The 20,290-nt window shown below is 36.8% G+C and overlaps 1 protein-coding gene across 6 annotated transcripts in view; it reads left to right on the top strand.

The window, feature by feature from the left end:
* gria2b (glutamate receptor, ionotropic, AMPA 2b) overlaps positions 1 to 20,290 on the top strand; it is a 64,533-nt gene that overhangs the window by 36,658 nt on the left and 7,585 nt on the right. For all 6 annotated transcript variants that reach the window (XM_041990285.1, XM_041990283.1, XM_041990287.1 and 3 more), the window contains exons 4-11: positions 7,918 to 8,114; positions 9,161 to 9,214; positions 9,342 to 9,500; positions 12,408 to 12,575; positions 15,533 to 15,637; positions 15,949 to 16,056; positions 16,324 to 16,530; positions 16,688 to 17,055. In XM_041990285.1, the coding sequence (XP_041846219.1) occupies positions 7,918 to 8,114; positions 9,161 to 9,214; positions 9,342 to 9,500; positions 12,408 to 12,575; positions 15,533 to 15,637; positions 15,949 to 16,056; positions 16,324 to 16,530; positions 16,688 to 17,055 (1,366 nt within the window). The remainder of the gene's footprint in view (positions 1 to 7,917; positions 8,115 to 9,160; positions 9,215 to 9,341; positions 9,501 to 12,407; positions 12,576 to 15,532; positions 15,638 to 15,948; positions 16,057 to 16,323; positions 16,531 to 16,687; positions 17,056 to 20,290) is intronic.

The following is a 20,290-nucleotide window of genomic DNA, read 5'->3' as shown; positions in this document are numbered from 1 at the left end:
TATTAATTTGTTCATTTTTACTACTATAAAAGTGTAAGTGTTGAGATCACTTGAAAGTTATAAGACTGCAACATTTCAACAATACACTGAAAGGCTCACGGTAATAGGAGTTAAATCTGCTCAGACAAGTGGGATCTACATACTTAAGCTGAATACATTGTAATGTGCTGCAAATGGATTAGGAAGGATTCCTTTTAACTCTCTATCATTTTACATCACTTAAACTCTCCCACTCCATCTTTTCTTGCTCCCACACACATACACAGAATTCTGTTTATTGACTCGCAGTATCTTCCTCTTCGCTCCTTTTTGCACAGTTCCTTTCATCTCACTGGTATGCCTACTCTTCTCTCAGTATTCATCGCTAAGTCATCCCTGTCAGTCTTGTTCTGACTTGGAGCAGGATCAAATACTGCTCCTCTCTAAACCCAGAGGCACAAACTGTTTTAAATTGTTCCCATGCTATTGCTAGCACTGACCTGCTCTCTACTGTACGACCTCAATGGCACTAAGGAGCCTGTTGTGCATATTTCATCATTGCATGACTGTCTAATTAGGTCAGTGTGATCCTCTCATTCCCATGGCAACCAAAGTGTATTGTGAGAGAGGGGGAGAGAGAAGGAGAGAGGGAGGTTGCAAGTGACTGAGCCTGTTGGTAAATGATGCAAGGTTGTCTGTGTGTGGGTGTTTCTCAGCGAACGAAGCAAAAAGAGGTAATGGAGTTGCCATCAGTTATGATGAATTTTATTGGCACAGTGGGATTAATGGATGAAAAAAACACCTCCAGTAACAAACAGGCACTCTGAGCATTTTTTGTTTTTGTATTTGTTTTAGTCGCACAACCGCTGAACTGTTCTTGGGTTGTATCTTTCACCAGATCATTTCACAGAGGTTACCACTTCTGTAACACAAGCCCATTAACTGAAGGTGCAGTTTGATAAAAAGGGCAGTTTAGTGCTGCCCTTAAATAGTCCATAGTGGTGAGTGTTCCAATCATGCAGGTTTTTCACTGCAAGCAACAAAAGATCCAGCTTATTCCCATAGCATTAAATATTGCTGCTTTGCAAAAGCCTGTAGTGTCTCTGAAATAGGCTTAAGGTGTCCCTTGGCATCTGTGCCTATGACACACTAATCGCTGTGCTTCTTCATGCAGGGACCAAGCACTGCTTTATTAATTTAAAAAAAAAAATGTTTCAGTGGACTAAATTGCAAGACCTTTAATTTGGAAACCCAAGTTTGACTCTTGTGTGCATCAGTTTTGCTTTGAAGTTGCAAAAGACACCATTTATTGATTTATTTCTTCATTTACTTATTCATAATTTATTATTTAGTTCTACTCTATTTAGGTTTCTTCATAAAAACTGACACCAAGATTTCTTTGGCTTAAGCAAAAAGCCTGACTTGGTTAAATCAGCCAGAGGCTAGGCGTTCAAATCTATTAATGGTATTTGGAAAAACAGAACTAAAAAAAAAAAAATCAAATCCCTCTATGAGACTGTAAATTATTTTCATCTCAAACTATAATATTCATACAAATGATCGTGTTCATTTTGAAGAATACTCTTATCTGTTTTCTTGCTGTGAGTTAAATAGAACATTTCAATGTTTTTTTTTTTTTATATCTGCATATAGAAATTTAGCAGCTAGCATAGTTCATTACAACTGGAAATGTGTTATATTTAGTAATATTTAGTTTTCTACAATTTTTTGGTGGCTTGGTACTGTTAAACACAAAATATATTGTGTTTAACAGTGAACTGTTAACATATTAATACGTGAAACAGTGTGTTTATTTCCTCTTTACTTTATGCTAAATTAAACAAATGCTGGTCGTAGCTCTATATCACAGCACAAACAGAAGCAGACACAAAGGTTGGTAAAAGTTTTATATTGTCACTTTTTTGGGTCTCTTAATTAACTATATGACTATAAAGAGTGAAACATCATCTTTATTTGATCGCAGATAGGTCCACATACAGTCTAAAGAAAGGTTACCAAGTCTCATTAAGCCCAGCTTGATGTTCTGCATTGGATTTTTACAGTATTTATTTCTTGTTTTTTTTTTTTTTTTTTAATCATGCTTTGCACTTTTTTACACTCTCTTTTTTTGGCAAGGTTAGGACAGTATACCTTCTTTTAAACATAGGGGTTAGGGAAATGTAATTTTAATCTTTTGTTAGCTTTTGAGGCAACAGTATACTTCAAAGATGTTTTTCTGCAGTGACCTTATTTGTTTATTGGTAATCAGAATGAATGATGATCACAGACGGAGTTTTTAGTGTTGGACAGGGAGGCTTCTAGACTATATTTATGAGTGTAATAACAAGTGATAATGTCCATTTAATGGTCTGGCTGTGTAAGTGGAGTGGCACCTCCACACTGGTCTCTCTTTTTTTAGTGGCTGTTTATCTTTCAGTAGTTGCACAATGTCTAGGCTCTTTGGACCTCTAAAAGAATGATGAAAACACACACAAAAAAATTATTTTCCTTTTTCCATCTTTATCTCATTTAGATTATTGTTTCTTTCCAGATTTCAAAATCAATCTCAAAATTCTTCTTTGGTTTTATCCAAGCAACCATGTTCCACCTGATTCAGATTGTGCTTTAAATGCATTATGCAGACAGTGGACATGAAGAATAAATATTAGACCACGGTGAGTGAATGAGGACAGAACAGCAAATATATTACAGCTATTATAAAACATGTATGTGGACGTACTGAATTGATTTCTGTAATAATTTTGATGTATAACCTATTGTTTCCTCATTTGATTGTTTTTTTGCCATCTTACACTAAAATGCTCTAATGTCATCTAATTAAATTGCCTGTTATAAATGAGCACAATGCTACATTCCTTTAGTTGCTGCATTTGTGAGAAGTCATCTCACCAGGAAAATAGAAGATACTATTCAAATTTCTTTCTTTTATTAAAAATAAATAAATAAATAAAAAACAACAACAACAAAAAACAGCACACTAATCTGTCTCTTGTACGTCAGTTACATTTGACACAACTTTAGAGTAAATGTGGGGGTCATCATTGCTTTCCTTTCCTGTCTTTTTGACTAGATGGCATAGTTTTGGTATGAAGCCAACACACGACAAATGTCACAGAAGTTACATTAAGCTATTAGACTCAATATAAAATATCTATGCTGCCTAAAAACAATAATAATAATAATAACAATAACAATAACAATAACAATAATAATTACAAGACGAAGAAGAAAAAGAAGCAGCGGCTTAAAAAAAATTATATTTGACCTTTCACTGAATTAGTTTATATCAATTCAGTGAAATAAATGAAGCTGAAAATGAAACATCAGCTAAATATGAAATTTATAATTGTGCTTTTCATTCTCATGAAGGTACAACATTTAAATGCACATTTTTCTTATGAGATGTAATAAAGCTACTCTGTTGAGCTACATAATTAGAAAGTGAAGAAAATGAAAATTTTGTAATAAATTACTGTTTTAGGAGATATTTTCTTGAATTATACTTCAATTCTATTAAACTTTTTAAGCTTCATAGCTTTATTAAATATAGACTAAAATGTGACATAGAATGTGTTGGCACTGTTCTTAGCACAACAGTTTATAAGTGTTCATGACACAATTTTGAGTTTGTTTTTTTCTTTTTTGTTTCTGCCATGTTTTATAAACCAAAAAGTCTTGTTGAGCTATATCATTGGTTCCCAACCAGGGGTTCCCTCAAGAGCACAGGTGGTCCCCAAGGCTTTAAACCCAATTTTTCCCTATTTTTAGTTATTTATTTATTGTTTTATTTAAGGAACGCTATATGTTGTTAATTTAAATCTGGCTTTATGGAAGGACAGGATCCAGCTATTTAGTGACAATCTCACTTTTGAAAGCATTAAACTAAGCATGGTTGTAGCATGAGGCGGGGCAGACGGTCCACTGTTTTTTAGTATTTGCAGGTAGAAGGGAAATAGGCTGGGAACCATTGATCTATATAATAATTACAAGCGCTCCTGCATAAAATTGTTAAACCAAAAAAACCCTGCCATTTGACTGGACTGTGGCGCTGCTTAACAACTGTGGAAGGAGGTGGAAGTCACGTCAGCACAAGAACGCCTGCCAGTGCTGTTGAAGGCCGGCAGCTTTGTAGCAGGCAGTTTCTAAGATTTTTACTAGTTTGACCAATGAACAATTACCGCTATGCCTTCAACGGTGTATTACAGGTTGAGCTGGTTCATTCAGACACACTGTGGGGAAGTTGAGATAACCGCTGATACATCACAGATTAGCATTTCCTGCTTCACCTTGTCCTTCTCCTGACAGTAAATATTCTTCTCTGTTATCATACTCACACACAGATCACACTGGCACCTACAAAAATAAAAAAAAATTGTACCTTTTTTTTAACACTAAAATGGCCACAATTCTGTAGCTACTAAAACGACTACCAGCAGTTATTGATCACTACATTTTAACTTAATTTAATTTAACTTTTTTAATTTTTATAGGTTTATAGCTTAAATATTAATTATAATCTATGTTTTACAAAACAAAGTATAAAGCAACAATTGTAGCCTTGTTTCCCACAGAAACAATTACAATCTAAACTTCAGTTTGCGTAGCCTAAATATCTGTAAAAACATGAATGATGAATCTGAAGTAATAGAGAACACACAAACTTGACAAAAGTAAGAGTTAGGCTGTATGAAGGCAGGAATATGATATCATCAACATCTGCACTATTTATTATGGGGTTAGATCAGCTATTTGGAAGTCACAGCAGTGCAAACAATGTCTCTGCTCCTGCTGCAGCACCTGCACACGGCTTTGCATTGTGTGCTGCTGGTGTTGGAGTATTTTTAATTTTTAACTAATTAGATTGTGCTGTACTTCCAAATTGTCTGATCCAGAACATCAGGAAACTAAAAATAAAACAGTACAAAGTCCTGTGGCCAAAATTGGTAGAAATGATCAGATTTCCTCTGTTCTTTAGATACTAGATATTAAAACTAGTTTTAATTAAAATTCATGAAGTTTTAGGAAAAGTCAGGAACCAGCAAAGTTTCATGATTTTATTTGACAAAGCTGAATACGTAAATTTCAAAATTACCGCCTTGGCTGTTCTAGTAAAAAACAATAAATAAATAAATAAAATCTGCTCAGATTACTAAGAAATGCACAATGATTTGAAGTCTCTACAACAATGATAGTAATGTCAAATTTAACTATTTAGACAATATCCTTATCACAGTAGACTATTATGTACATATTTAAATTTTATTATCAATACAATGCTATGATTTTATTTGAAAATTGGGTGAAAATAAATTACACCAATGAAAAGAATCATTTGTGTAACATGTGTAACACAGTCATACCAGTCTGTGTTCCCCTGTGGTATCTTTAACCCTGCTCATGCAGCAGGCATGTTTGTCTCTCCACCGTAACTCTCCAACCCTGAGTCTTCGGTCCTGTAAGGTGTAATGCCCCCATATTCCTCAGCATCACTACACTCTTCTGAACTGGAACTGGCGGATGATTCCACCACACAAACATGACCAGATCTTCACAAGTCCAAGTCAAGTCTCAAGTCTTTGATGTTAACTCCAAGTCAAGTCACCAGTCACTGTTAGTTGTAATCTGTAATGTGCTGCCTGCTATCTGTTATTTTTAGAAGATTGCATTATAATACCCAAGGGATTTAAAATCTGTACTCACCCTTTATCTTCCAGCAGTTAGTAGCAGCACTGATCATTAGCCTAATCTGACAAATGTTTTGCTCCTCTCCTCTGGAAAATTCCTTTGCTTTACTGAATTCCGAAAACCAGTCGATGATCATGGAAATTTATTCAGATTAGTAATATTAGTAAATATGTTCTTAACATAGTTTATCAGTTTTAATTGTGACCCAAAATCCATCTGGAATACTGAGAGATTCAAAATACTAATACTGCAATTCATAGTTTTTTTTTTTTTTTTTTTTTCGGACAAAGAGAAGATCACACACACACACACACAGAAAGATTGTTTACGAGTCTCGAATTGTGCAATGCAAGATTTCAAGTCTTGATTGCGTGTCCAAGTCGAGTCTTGAGTCCCTGGAAATGCGGCTTAAATGTGATTAGAGTCCCTATCACTGGCTGGAACCTTGATCGATGTTTTCAACCATTTCCATCATTGTGTAGAAGGGTCTGCTGGCCACAAGTTGTTCTCCCGCTGACATCACAACATGGCAAGGGCTTTTTCCAGCCACTAGTGTGCACTCTTTCCTAGGTTGCATGAAAACGAGCTGTTTGCCTACAAAGTACCACCTATTTCATTATGTTGTATTATTGTATTGCAAAATTACATGAAGTTAAATCGTATCATGAGCACTTTAAACTGTATTAATAAAGCTGTAAGTACAATTCATGCAATAATTAAAATTATAGTTAAACTTTCACATTAATGCAAAGGGAACATTTTGCTTCTGTTCTTTCATCATCATCACTGTTAATCATTCTGAATTCTAATTACATCATTTAATAAGTATTAATAAAACAGTCAAATTTAATAACACCATGATGGCCTTACTGTAGCCATGATGTATAATCCAGTCAGATAAAACTGCAAGCCTCCATTTTCCTCACCGCTGTCATAAAACCATAGCTGTGTCCCATGAAATTGATTACATCTGTGATTCACTTCACTATAGTGAGTTGGAATGAAATGTGTCTGGGTTGCGAGGTGTGGATGAGGATCCAACTGCAGGCAGATGAGGGAGGAGGCAGACAGATGCAGAATAAAGGTTTTGACAAAAGAACTAACCTTACAAAACAAAACACGGCAGAGGCAAGACTGTGACATGACATGGAGTCTACAAAACATGGGAAGAAGACTACAATGAACTGGCAAAGCAGAACTGAAACCAACGGGCTTAAAAACAGTGAAGGACTAATGAGAAACAGTTAATATGAATGAACAAATTAAACCAGGTGAACTAATGAACAGGAAACAGAACGCAAAACAGTATACAAAAGGAAAAGAACTACAAAAAATAAAACAGGAAACCAGAAAGGACTGACTGAACCACAAACCCATAGACCATGACAGAAATACTTAACCTCTTTATCAAACCACTCTCTAGCTATTGTCTGCAGCAAAGATCAATATCAGCAAAGATTCAACAATGAAACAAGACAGACTGGGTAATAGGGACAGAAGTTCCAATGGACATTGTATTCCAGTGTACGGTTCTCATGATGGACTTTGTCATTGGTCTAATAATTAAAATATCTTATATGAATTTACTTATTTCAAATTCTAGTACTTTTTTCCTTTTTTTAGGTAAAATAATGGGGCAGGGAAAATTGGGGTTGGCACAACTTTCAAGAAAACTATATTATGAAAGCAAAGAGAAGAAAATAAGCTGGTCACCAGTAGAGTTTTTTTTATGTCATTAATTAAACTGTGAAAAAAAAACAAAAAAAAACAGCAAAACTCATGCTCAGCATTGCACAGATAAGCAGTAAAGTCACTGAGCAGCATTGGTATTGATGTACCTAAATGTATTGCTGGAGCCATTTTCCTCCCACATGTTTGTCAGGTTCATAACGAAACACCTGTGACTCATCTAGATGGTCTCTTTACATAAGGCGGTGGCACAGTAAAGCCTCCACAGGGTTAGAAAAGCAGACAATGAACAAAGCCATTCTGCAACAATAATCTCATGTATCTAAAAAGGTTGTCTACAATATCCTTTTATTTAATTTTTTTTATATAGTTTTATTAACTGATTTTACTTCTTTGCAATGTTGTGACTACTACTGTCAAATTCCTTTTTATTTGTCTTTAGGAGCCCACAAGAAGTTCAAGATCATAACTTTAAAAGCTATTTGTGATTCAGTCAGTCAGAGAGGAAGAATAATGTTACAACTCTCTCAATTCTGTTTGCAGGCCTCACAACCCTGCAGGTTGTTCTAGATACAGCAGCAGAAAAGAAGTGGCAGGTGACGGCCATCAATGTTGGGAACCTCAAAGATGAGAGAAAGGATGAGGCCTATCGCTCGCTCTTCCAAGATCTAGAGAACAAGAAAGAGAGGAGAGTGATCCTGGACTGTGAACAGGACAAAGTGAAAGACATCATGGATCAGGTAGTCGGAAATGTTCAGTTTTTGTCTAATTAAATTAGAGCTACAGATAAGTGTTAAATATGCTAGAGGCCTTATAAACATGTTGTTTGTTGTTTTTCCATAGTAATTACATTAGGTCATTGTGGTTTTAATTGCTAGAATTTTGAAATTTGGCCTTTCTAGTGATGCATCTTCAATGTAAAATGCCTCAAAATGAGAGTAGACACAATATTGAGGAAAAATGAAAAAAAAAAAAAAAAAAAAAAAAAAAAATGGAAATACAGAAAAGCAAACAATCCTGTTGTCCTTAAATTCCTCTCATGGAACAAAATAATTGGAAATATGTGCATTTAGAAGAAAAACATGTTACATGTACCTTACAGTGCAACAATGGTCATATGGACCTATAACTTTAGTAATTGCTCATTTAAACTGTGAAAAAAATGTGATTAAAATAAATGCAGTTAAATAAGTTATTTTTTTTTAACTTTGACCAATAAGAAAATCTTAATAATTATCATTTTTAAGCTTAGCAACATCTGTAACATGATGCTAACTGAGGTCTCTTTATCAGGAAAATAGACTGTTGAGGTGAGAGGTTTCTGCTTAATGTCAAATGTATTTACACAGGAGGCAGAAATAGCTATGATCGAAACATACATCAGATAGCTGCCTTGACTTTTCAGCTATGTTTTTATACAAGGTGCTGAAACTGATAGTATAGCTTATATGTGTGCCTTTACTGATAAGGGAAGAGTGTTTGGAATGGGATATCTCTGTTTCCAGAATCTCACTGCAGATGTCAGCATTTTCTTCTACTTTTTTTATGTTAGGGTTTATAGTGACAAAATGTAATGTGAAGACATAGCATATGTGTGGTTTTGGTTTCAACATCTATCACATTCATTATTGGAATTTTCTAAATCTCTAATAGTTTTTGACAGTCAAAAGATCTTGTTACACAACATTTTCTTAAGATGTTTTGTTTGCATAAGAGTTATATATTCATCGTAATTGTAGGTTGGCTTTAATTGTGTATGACACATATCTGTCATATAACCTTGCAGGTCATCACAATCGGCCGACATGTTAAAGGCTATCACTACATTATAGCCAATTTGGTGAGTTTAATCAACTTTCACATTATGTAGATTTTAGAATAGTATTTTCTTTCTAAGTTTATTAATTTAATTTTAGTTTTATGCATTGACCTTAAATATAATATCATTTCCATTTTGATGTTTTCAGGGTTTCGTCGATGGGGACTTGTCCAAAATTCAGTACGGAGGAGCCAACGTTTCTGGCTTTCAGATTGTTGACTTTGATGATCCTCTGGTTTCAAAGTTTGACCAGCGATGGGAGGCTTTGGAAGAAAAGGAATATCCAGGTGCTGACAATAAAATAAGGGTGAGCATCAGCATACTGGTCAAATTTCTGCTTTTATAGGATTATTAGTTTCAAATTCATTTATAACCAAAGTGAATTGTTGAAAAGTCTTTGTACTTTCATGATAAAACATACTAACTGTTACTTAACTTTAAGTTGACATAGATTAACTGTTTTCCTTCTTAGAGTTACATAAAAGTAGTCTAGATAGAGCTTAATATGCACGGTCATATCATATAATCAGCTTCCCTATTTTTATTTATTTTCCATATTTAAGTTAGATTTTGTGTGCAGTGTAAATTAAATCTGGATTTGATCACATTGAAATGAAAAAAAATAAAAAATACTTCTACTTCATCTATTGCAAGGTGACCCACACTTTTTCAGCTTTCAACTTGCATAAAAGATGGCCACGTCAAAATGATCCACATACAATAAGAACATTGTTTTTAAATTTTTTAATTTATTTATAAAACTGATTATTTCATATTTAGTTTTTTTTTTATTATTATGAATATAATTTTTTGTGATAACGTAATTTTTATTTAATTTTAATTTATCATACATATTGATGTGTCTTGCATAACTGCATTAACCCACATTCAACAACAATAAACTCTGTACATCTTTCATCCTTATGCCCTGGACCTCAACTCAAAGTCAGCTTGTACAGTTAAAATTTCATTGTCCACTCCAGATGAGTTCAGGTGAAACAGCGTTGCAATTTTTGATGTGAATGAATCAACTTCAGCGTCTTCCAAAAAAGGGTAGTACATGAATGCTGGCTTCAGTAAAGCAAAGTCTTGAAAGCGCCTGTCTGACGGTCGTAACCTGCTCTCTATATCGTTAACTGTGAAGTTGCTCACGTCCTCCCCTCCGTCATCTCCAGCTCTGATGCAACATTGTGGAAGTTTGCCAACTCATGGTGGTACAACTTTGAGGACAGATGTTGTATCTTTCATTTGAAAGTATTTACTGAGCTGATCATATTGACGATCATATGGTTTTCAGCTCTTCATTCAAAATGTTGGTCAGATCAGTTAAAAAACAGTCCAGAGTGTTTGCATCATTCTCTCCAGAGGGCTGCCATAAGGCTTTACCGACATGATACATCGCCACTTGGGTATCTCAGCATCATGGGGTGTTTTGGCCATTTATCATACTACACTAAGTTTAATGATAAATAGGACCTCAAATCGATATCATGATTAATTGGACATGTTACCTCGATTACAATTAATTAGCAATTATTTTAGTATTGTTTTATTTTTTTGTTGCAAAGATTTCCATAATAGAAGAGCAGATATTGAATTTTATAATATGTGAAAGGAAGTGCATAGAGTTCAACTATATATGGTCATTTAACAATTTAAAAAAAAAAAAATGTATGTGCAAGATAATTTAAATAATTGACAGGAGCAAGATTACAATGATTACTGGTTCTCAGTGTTTGTTTATATTAATTTTCGATTGATTGCCCAGCCCTATACTACACCCTCTGCTGAGGCAGGCCCACCACCAGTTGTTTGCTTCAGCACAGGCAATGGCTTGTCCTCTCAGCAGGGTTGGCCAGCTCTTTGATGGCTTGTCTGTGAGCCTATCCCCTGACTCCAACCTCCCTAAGGAGCTTTGCTGTTTTGCTAGCTCCAAAGCCCCTACACCCCATCTCCACCGGGCACACTCTTATCTTCCAGCCTCTGTCCTCTGCTTCAGCTGCTAGGTTGGAATAGTGCAGCTTCTTCCGCTCATATGCTTCTTCGATGGCATCCTTCGAAGGAACTGTCAGTTCTGTGATGTAGGAGAGTTGGCAGGAATTAGACCAGAGGAAGAGGTCTTGCCACAATGTAGTTGTTGTGATAAATACTGATAAGACAGTATTTTCCTTTTTAATGTTTTAAAATCTGTGAATGTTCTCTCTCTCCTTGTGGCCACAAAATCAGACTACTGAAAGTGGTTGGAGTTTGGATGGTAAAGCATTTTGACATTTACAAAACAGAACCCACTTACTGTATGTCCAGAATAGGGCATATATATAACACATCAAAAGAAGCATAAAAATAAATAAAATATATATATTTATGCAGATAATGAGCAGGAACAGTGATGAGTGTTTAGTTTGGATTAGAGCATCAAAGAGGGAAATGCTTTTTACAGAAAGTGCCATGTTGGTCAACGTCACATATTCCATAGATGCATCTCAAGCTAAGATTAAAGGCTAATTTGTCAGTTAATTATACAGAAAGATAATTAAATGAGGTTGGACCTGATATTGATGGTTTGACTTGAAGTGAAGGCTTGAAGGTTTGAAGAAAACCAGAACCCGCTGCTGAATAATATGTAGATCTGCAAATGTTAAGTCTTCAAGTCATTTACAGTGGCCTTCGCATAATTAAGCTCTTACAGATGAACACTTCTTTAACAAAATACATTAGACTGAATGAATTCTAATTTATCTATTCTTACCTTTTCTGTTGTTGGTTTGGATCAGTCTTTGGCCAGCTTCATTGCTAAACAAGAGTACAAAAATATTAGTAGAATTGTGCTATTTGCTATTTCTTGATACACTTTTTGTCATTTCTTGACATTTAAATGTAAACATTTACCTCTTTCATTACTTTGAAGTTGTATTTTGTAAAACAAAAGAAGTAGCATCTCCATTTATTTGTGCCTCACAATCAACAAAGTTGAACTACGTTTATTCCAAACAAAGTATGAAACTTTTAAATTCATGGTGAGGACCTTGTTAAAGATGTATCAAAGTTTTTGTCTTTAATCAAATTTGTACCACTCTAACTTTGTGTTGCCATTTATTGTGTACAGCACTTAAAACTATCCAGTCCCTTAACTTTACTTCAACTGACATAGCAAAACTGGGGGGAGGAAGGATTCTTGATGAAATCTGTAATCCATCCCATCTTTTTCCTCTAGTACACATCAGCGCTTACCTACGATGCTGTTCAAGTAATGACGGAAGCCTTTCGTTATCTTCACAAACAACGCATCGACTTCACAAGGAGGGCCAACACTGGTGACTGCCTGGCCAATCCTGCTGTTCCTTGGGCTCAGGGAGTAGAAATAGAGCGAGCACTTAAACAGGTAATGTCTTGTTCCTACACTGTGTCCCTCATCAATCATTTTAATGGCTAAAATGAAAACTAGTGGAGTCAATGAGCCTGTTTCTATTGGATGCAGATAATATATTTTACTGTTTTCAAATTAAAGAACAAACAATGCCAAAGTGTAATTTTTATCCTCTTTGAAAGTTTTGAAAAACAGCTGCTGTTTTTGTTAACAGTGATTGAATGAATAAGCAGATTTGCAAGACCACTGTCACAAGACTGCATTTCACGCCAAGTTTCAAACACAAAAGTTCAGATCATTTAGCTTCTACTACCTGCAGTAAATATGATGACAGTCAGCACTGATAGCGATAGATTGAGTATCCAGCCTGACAAGTGTCTTTTGACCGTTCCTGCCCATTAACAAAGTGAGAACTGCAACCGAATATGTGACCTTATACATCTCATGCTTTGTCAGACATTTATTTGCAACAGGCCTTAATTGCCACTTTTGTTGGTAAAGACTTGTTGTCATGGTAACAGCCGATCTCTCTTCTGAAAACACACTAGCATCCACAATAGTTGACAGTACTTCAAAGACATTAATTAAAGACCAATGTTTTCAGCATGCATATGTGCAAAAAGATGCACTGACAGCTATTCTTCAGAAGAAAAGCAGATGTCTAACTACAGACTGCCCTGACTGAAGTCTTTGCAGAGAAAAATCCTATTTTTTTTTTTTTTTTTTTGAATAATATTATAGAGACCTTAATTATCTGAGAAGTACTGATGTGCTCTACCAGGGCTTCAAAGGTTCACGATTCCAAATTTCCATGAGAACAGCCAGCTATTAAGATCATAGTTTAATTCTTTTTTTTTTCCTTTTTATTAAGGCTTTCAACATCTTAAGTTATTACTATGATAATAGTCTTTGACACCATTTAACAAATCATTGCCGTTGATCTAAGTGAATGTATAATTAGATTCCTGATGAAAATAACATTTTAACAGATGGTGATTGTTCACCACATCATATTTTGCTGATCATCACAGGAATCAGTAAGAAGAACCTTCTTTGATTCAGCGAGTTTAGATTTAATAGGAAATCATCCAGCTGAGTATTTCTCATGCCAGCCAAGCCAAAAAGCCTAATCCCATTTAGGCACTTAAAGGATGAGTATTTTTATGTAATCACCTTTGGCAAGCATTTGCTGCTTTATCCACCAGCTATTGACTCACTTCCCAAAGCAGCAACTTTACAACCGTGTTACCTAAAATGCTACTTTCTTAAAGGAGAATTCTCAGATGGTGAGAAGAAGTTTGTATAAATCATATATTTCTATTTGAATAAATATGTGTGTTTGTTCACTAATGTTTTGTTACTCAAAAGCCCATGTAAAGCTCTCTTAGGGCTTTTAACTTCAACAGTCAGAGTAAGGAAATATAGGGGGATTTGATGAGAAGCAGTCCTTACGTCTTACCAGCTGTTTCTGATCAAAATCATTGAGACTTTATTTCTTTATTAAAATTGTTCCATGACTCAAAATAATCTTAACAAATGCCCCATACAAAACGCATCAATAAATTTATTAAATTAATAGTTTTCAGTACCAAGAGTCAATTATAGCACTAATCATAGCTTCTAATGTAACTGAGATGATATTTACCATACCTGATCTTGTCAGAAATGCTTTAAATAAGTAAGCTAATCAATAACCAAATAATTTATCTGTTTGAATGCTACAAGTCCAGTGGTTAATTAAAGCAGCAACATTAACATTCACATTTAGAGTGGTTCTCAGAGATGTTGGCACCTTTTATTAGTTTCATGGCAGTTCCACATAACAAATATGGTTTTTGAATTGACATTTACTGAAGTGTTTCCTCATCTAATTCAAAAGAAAGGAGGGCGTTTTGCATCCCTCAGTTTGTGAAGGATAAAGGTTTAAACATGTTCATGAAATCCTTTGAGTATATCTGTTAGACCATAAGGATACACCCACTGGGTTTTGGTTTCAAATACGGCTTAAACATAACTGTGTCTTCATAAAATTTGCAGGGAATATGAATCTTCCAGCCTTGGCTCGTTTGCTATTTAAGCTGGTTGCCAATAAGAAATGAGACTTCTGCCAATAACTTTTTCCAAGTATCTCAGTACATGCTGAGTTTGTGCAGTCATTTCCTCTCAAATCTGGACACCAGTAGCTTCATTTTGTCTTTGCTACTTTATAGCTCAGCATGTAATAAAATGTAAAGAAATGTATTAAATTTGTCATAGAACCAACTTTTAAGAGGAGGAGAGAGTAACTGGAAACAAACTACACTTCTAATGATCTGTCCCACATGCCTGTCACTTTGGTGAACTTGGAAAAATTATAAGGATCATCAAGATTACAACAAGCACCAATTTTGGGAAAGTAAACTGACACAAATCCTAAACCCTTGTCCCAATCAGTCTTAGGTGGAGTACTATTTTTACCCCAGCACATGTCCAGAGAATAGGGTCCAGACTTTAAAAATTCACCCTCTCTGGAAATCTACCTGCTCACATGACACATTAGGACATGTTCCAGGCCTAACACCGATGAGCTGGTTTGGGCCGAATAAACTCTAGACATTAACCAGTCCATCCATTGAGGATATTTCGGTTTCTAACATACAGCCCCCTTCAGAAGCAGTGCAAATCTGAAACACCAGCTCAAGACAATAACTCCCTGGTAAAGGGTTTTAAACAGATATCCTCACTGGGTAACAGATTTCTAAGACTTCTGTTTGATATTTCTCAGCCATGAAATACTCATATTATTCTTACTGCATGATGTCAGGGGTTTGGAGGGTGAATGAGTGAGTTTTCAACATCAAAACATGTTTTGGCTCTTACACTTCTACATACAGCCTGCTTACATCCAACTACCTAGACACCAACAATATGTGGTCAGTGAAAACCAGTAGTATGATGCCGCTTTTGTAACCGTTTAATATTGTGTCTTTCAGGTTCGTGTAGAGGGCCTGACAGGCAACATTCAGTTTGATCAACATGGCAAGAGAGTCAATTACTCAGTGAATATAATGGAATTGAAGAGTAATGGCCCTGTAAAGGTGAGTGCCTGGAGGTTCATCTTCACTAGAAATGAAATCAATGGCTTTATTTTTTTTTACTTTTAAACATATTACCATAATCTAGAGTTATTGTATATATTTAATTTTTTTTTAAAGATAAACTATGTAGTTGTTTACTTGTGTTTTGTTCTTATACAACCTTAGAAAAACAAAGGGTCATCGCACATAAAATGTGTTGTGTCTGAACCAATGTTAGATTCCCAGTGTAAATAAAGCAGTACATGTTGTGTTCAAGCTTATTAATAGTCCTCCTATTTTCACTAAAAAGCCTTGTCTTTTTCTCTATACAGATCGGATACTGGAATGAAGTTGACAAAATGGCTGTCACCAAATCTGATGTCTTTACAAATGACTCAACAGGAATGGAAAACAAAACAGTTATTGTCACCACCATCTTGGTAAATATTGTGATATATGATTTCATAGCACCTGTAACTTGCATTGCTTTTTTTTCGATAATATTAAACATTTTCATCATTCCGTCTTTTCACCAGAATTGGAACAGGCTAATTATTTCATGCTACAAGGTTGTTCTCTAGTCTGTCACCAGTTCCCTCTTGTCATCATACTTAACTGTCAGCCTAGTGCAAGACCTTTTGTCTTTTGTATTGTCATCCGCCGTTTTGTGCTGAACAGTGTTCTCTGTTTGTGCCTCCCTCCTTCAGGAAGCTCCATATGTAATGCTGAAAAAGAACGCTGACCTTTTTGTTGACAACGACCGCTACGAGGGTTACTGTGTTGATCTGGCTGCAGAGATAGCGAAGCACTGCGGCTTCAAGTATCAACTGAAAATAGTCGGTGATGGGAAGTATGGAGCAAGAGATGCAGAAACCAAAATCTGGAATGGAATGGTTGGAGAGTTGGTGTATGGGGTGAGTAATTTGCTATTTTAATTTGGCATTTTCAGTGAATATTTTATTGCCATCATAGGGTGAAACCTTTCAGGTCTTGGTAATAGATGGATTTAAAGACTTTTTTTTTTTTTTTTAATCTTAAATTTGTTGCCATTTTTGCCTTTTCGATTGACAGAAAGCCGACATTGCAGTGGCCCCTTTGACCATCACATTGGTGAGAGAGGAGGTGATTGACTTCTCTAAACCCTTCATGTCTCTGGGGATTTCTATCATGATCAAGAAGCCGCAGAAATCCAAACCTGGAGTCTTCTCTTTCTTGGACCCACTGGCTTATGAGATCTGGATGTGTATTGTTTTTGCCTACATTGGTGTCAGCGTGGTCCTATTCCTAGTCAGCCGCTTCAGCCCCTACGAGTGGCACACTGAGGAGTATGAGGACGGGCAGATCCAGACCAATGAATCGACTAACGAGTTTGGCATATTCAACAGCCTTTGGTTCTCCCTTGGAGCTTTTATGAGACAAGGCTGTGACATCTCACCTAGGTAGGTCAGAAAATCTAATCTGCCATGTTCCTTGTAATTTAATTAGTCAAGAAAAAAATAGCTGGAAACATTTTGCCATTTGTGTTTATCTGTTTATGTTCATTTTTACTCGTTATGTAAATAGACTACATTTCCTTCTACAATAACTGGTGAAAGTGTTGCAAATGTTATGTTTTTCACACTAATTCAGCCGAATTGTGCTGGTGGTGCAGCAATGAAATTGTCTGAAAATGAGGATAAGGATTTCAAATAGCTATAGACCTCAGCCCCAAATGAATACTAAGAAATAATTTCCAAAAGCAATAACATCATTATAACACAAAAAAAAGCTAAAAGCAAAAATGAATGCATGCCCTCTCTATGGCTTTGAATTAAGTAAAGTTCAGATTGTAGGGGGAGGTGCTGGGGTGTGTTTAGGGTTGAGAATGAGTTTATGTGTGTACATGTGGGAATATGCGACTGGATGAGCAGGAGTGGGCAAGGATATAGGCGTGTATGCGGGGAGGGGAGGGATCGCATGCACTTGTGGGGGGGTCTGGGCTCTTCCACTGTCCTCCTCCCCCTCCTCTCCTTCCTCCCCTAGGCATGTGGTGGGTGGGTGCCTTCTGGGGTTGGTGGTAGCTCATTGGGTGCGGTCACTGTATGTCCTGGTTGTGTGAACTGCTGGACTGGAGTCCCTCCGGACTAACATCCCTGCACCCCTTGCCTTCTCCGCTCTCTCTTACAAACACATGTAGGGACTTGGGAGGCGCGCAGGTCATGCTGGGTGGAGTGGAGGGTGCCATCTGAGTGGCCTTGTTGGCTACACCCTGTGACTCGCCTCTCAGTTTTAATTAAACTTAGATATCAAAACACAATAAACACAAGACACAAAGAACTTCTAGGGTGCGTGCCATGAAGTGCATGGCGGGCGGGGCTGCTCATGTGGCCTCGCTTCCAGCACGGTGTTGTTACTGCCCTTCAGTTTTAATTGGAAACAACACCACAGTCTGCCACATCTGGGTGGGATGTGGTGGGGTGGTGGCCGGGGGTGGCAGTGGCGGGCCGGATTTAGGGTTCGCTATATTCTGGTCCACTGGGGATGTCTCTCACAGGGCATAGGGGGAGGGTTAAGTGTGATGTGGGTGTGTGTCAGTCCATGCGATCTGGAAATTCCCCTTCACCAAGCTAGTCTGAAGGGTCTTCCTGTGAGACAGGACATGAACCACGAGAGGACAGATCCTGGGATGTTAAGCTCGGAGAGCGTGGAGAGGATGATCTGGTTGTTGACTGTGTCAAAGGCAGCAGACAGGTCCAGTAGTATAAAGATTGAGGATTGTCCAGCGGATCTGGCCGTAAGGAATCAGTAACTGACAGGAGAGCAGTTTCAAGAGTGGCCTTGCCTAAAGCCAGAATGATATGGATTGAACAGGTTGTTGTCTCGGAGGAGCTGTGAGACCTGACTGAAGACAACTTGCTCTAGTACAGGGGTAGCCAACGTCGGTCCTCGAGGGCACCAATCCGGCAGGTTTTCCAGATTTCTGTGCTCCAACACACCTGACTTAAACTAACGAGTCATTGTGGAGATCCTTATAGGCTGTTGGCTCCATTTAATTTGAGTCAGGTGTGCTGGAGCAGGGAAATCTGGAAAACCTGCCGGATTGGTGCCCTCGAGGACCGACGTTGGCTACCCCTGCTCTAGTAGTTTTGAGATGAACGGAAGCAGTGAGACTGGTCAGTTGTTGCAGTCTTGGTTGTTTTTTAGGAACTCCTGATGATTGTCAGCTTAGTTTACCTGAAATTATCTGTTGTGCTTCTGTACAGGTGTAGCAGTTGGTTATCTGGTGTTAGGTTACACTGAAGAATCGTTGCCTTCTATCTACTGTGTCTTTGTCTTGTCTTCCTTTTTTTCTGCTTTCCTTTTTACTTTCCTTTTCTGTCCATTATTCTTCTTTTTTCTGTCCCGTCCAGTCAGTTCTAACAAGCTTCTATAAATCCCATAATTCAAAATAATATAAATAAATAAATAAATAAACGAATAAATAAATAAATAATCAGATTATCAAGTGGAGCCTTATACCGATAAAACTTCCATTGGAAAAGCTAATTTGTTTGGTACAACACAGCAGCCAGACCATCATTCTGCCACTATGATGCTGGACAGGACAAGTTTAAAAAAAAAAAAAAAGTTCAGTTTGTCAGTTTTTCACATATTTATATTTTCGCAATAAAATCGTACTTAGGACAGACAGAGAATAATGTCTATTTAAGCTTTGTTTTTTCCATCTTTTGTTTTGTTCCAGTGTAGTAGTGATGCGCGGGTCGGGTTTTTTTCCGACCCGCGGGTCCCGCTCTTTTAAAAAAATTGGACCGCACCAACCCGCCCCGCACCTCCGCTTCTATTTTTTTAACCCGACCCGACCCGACCCGCCCCGCCCTATTAAAACACATGTTATGATATTGACGAATGCTTTTATTTAGTCTGAGAAAGGTGCATATGGTCTCCTAAATTGGCACTGGAAACTGGCAACACAAAATGTATTTTCATGTGAACGTTAAGCCTATAAACATAAATAGGCAAATAAAGTGTTTTAAAGCGTTTAAGTGTTATAAAGCACATAGACAATGCTGCTGTTGTTGTCTGCACTGATTACCTCGTTGAACCTGTCCCAAACCTGTGATTTAGCCATTTGACCCTCTTTCTTCTTTTTAAGGACGTAAACTCCCGAACGAATGTTATTCAACACTTCTTCTTCCATCTTTTGCTGCTTGTCTGCTTGGCGCTTTCTGCACGTAGCCTGCGTAGCCTACTACGCGCCTACGTGGACATTACGTTACAAAACGTGACCTGTGTTTAAATAACTGATAAATATTTTGTCTTACATATTATAGTAACAAAATGTAGACACTGATTAAGGTCTTTATTTTCAGTTTGACAAAAAATAAAATTAATAGATAGAACTAGATATTTCAGAATAGTAAACCACACCAACCCGCCCCGCAGTGAAGCGAAAATTCTTTGACCCGCCCCAACCCGACCCGCGGGTAACCCGCGGGACCCGCGGGTTAGGAGGCGGCCCGCGCATCACTACAGTGTAGTAGAGGAGTCACATTTGGACAACGTTCTTTTTTAGAACACATTCTTTGGAAAATTTTAACTTTATTACTGTTCATACTTAATGGCATGAAAGTGCTTGCACATCTGAAAAATCATAATTAGCATGCAAAAGCAGAAACAAAATATAAAATTGGATTT

Source organism: Melanotaenia boesemani, chromosome 7, assembly GCF_017639745.1.
Source record: "Melanotaenia boesemani isolate fMelBoe1 chromosome 7, fMelBoe1.pri, whole genome shotgun sequence".
Lineage (NCBI taxonomy): Eukaryota > Metazoa > Chordata > Actinopteri > Atheriniformes > Melanotaeniidae > Melanotaenia > Melanotaenia boesemani.
The sequence above is the reverse complement of the archived record's forward strand: the minus strand, read 5'-3'. Positions and strand labels throughout refer to the sequence as shown.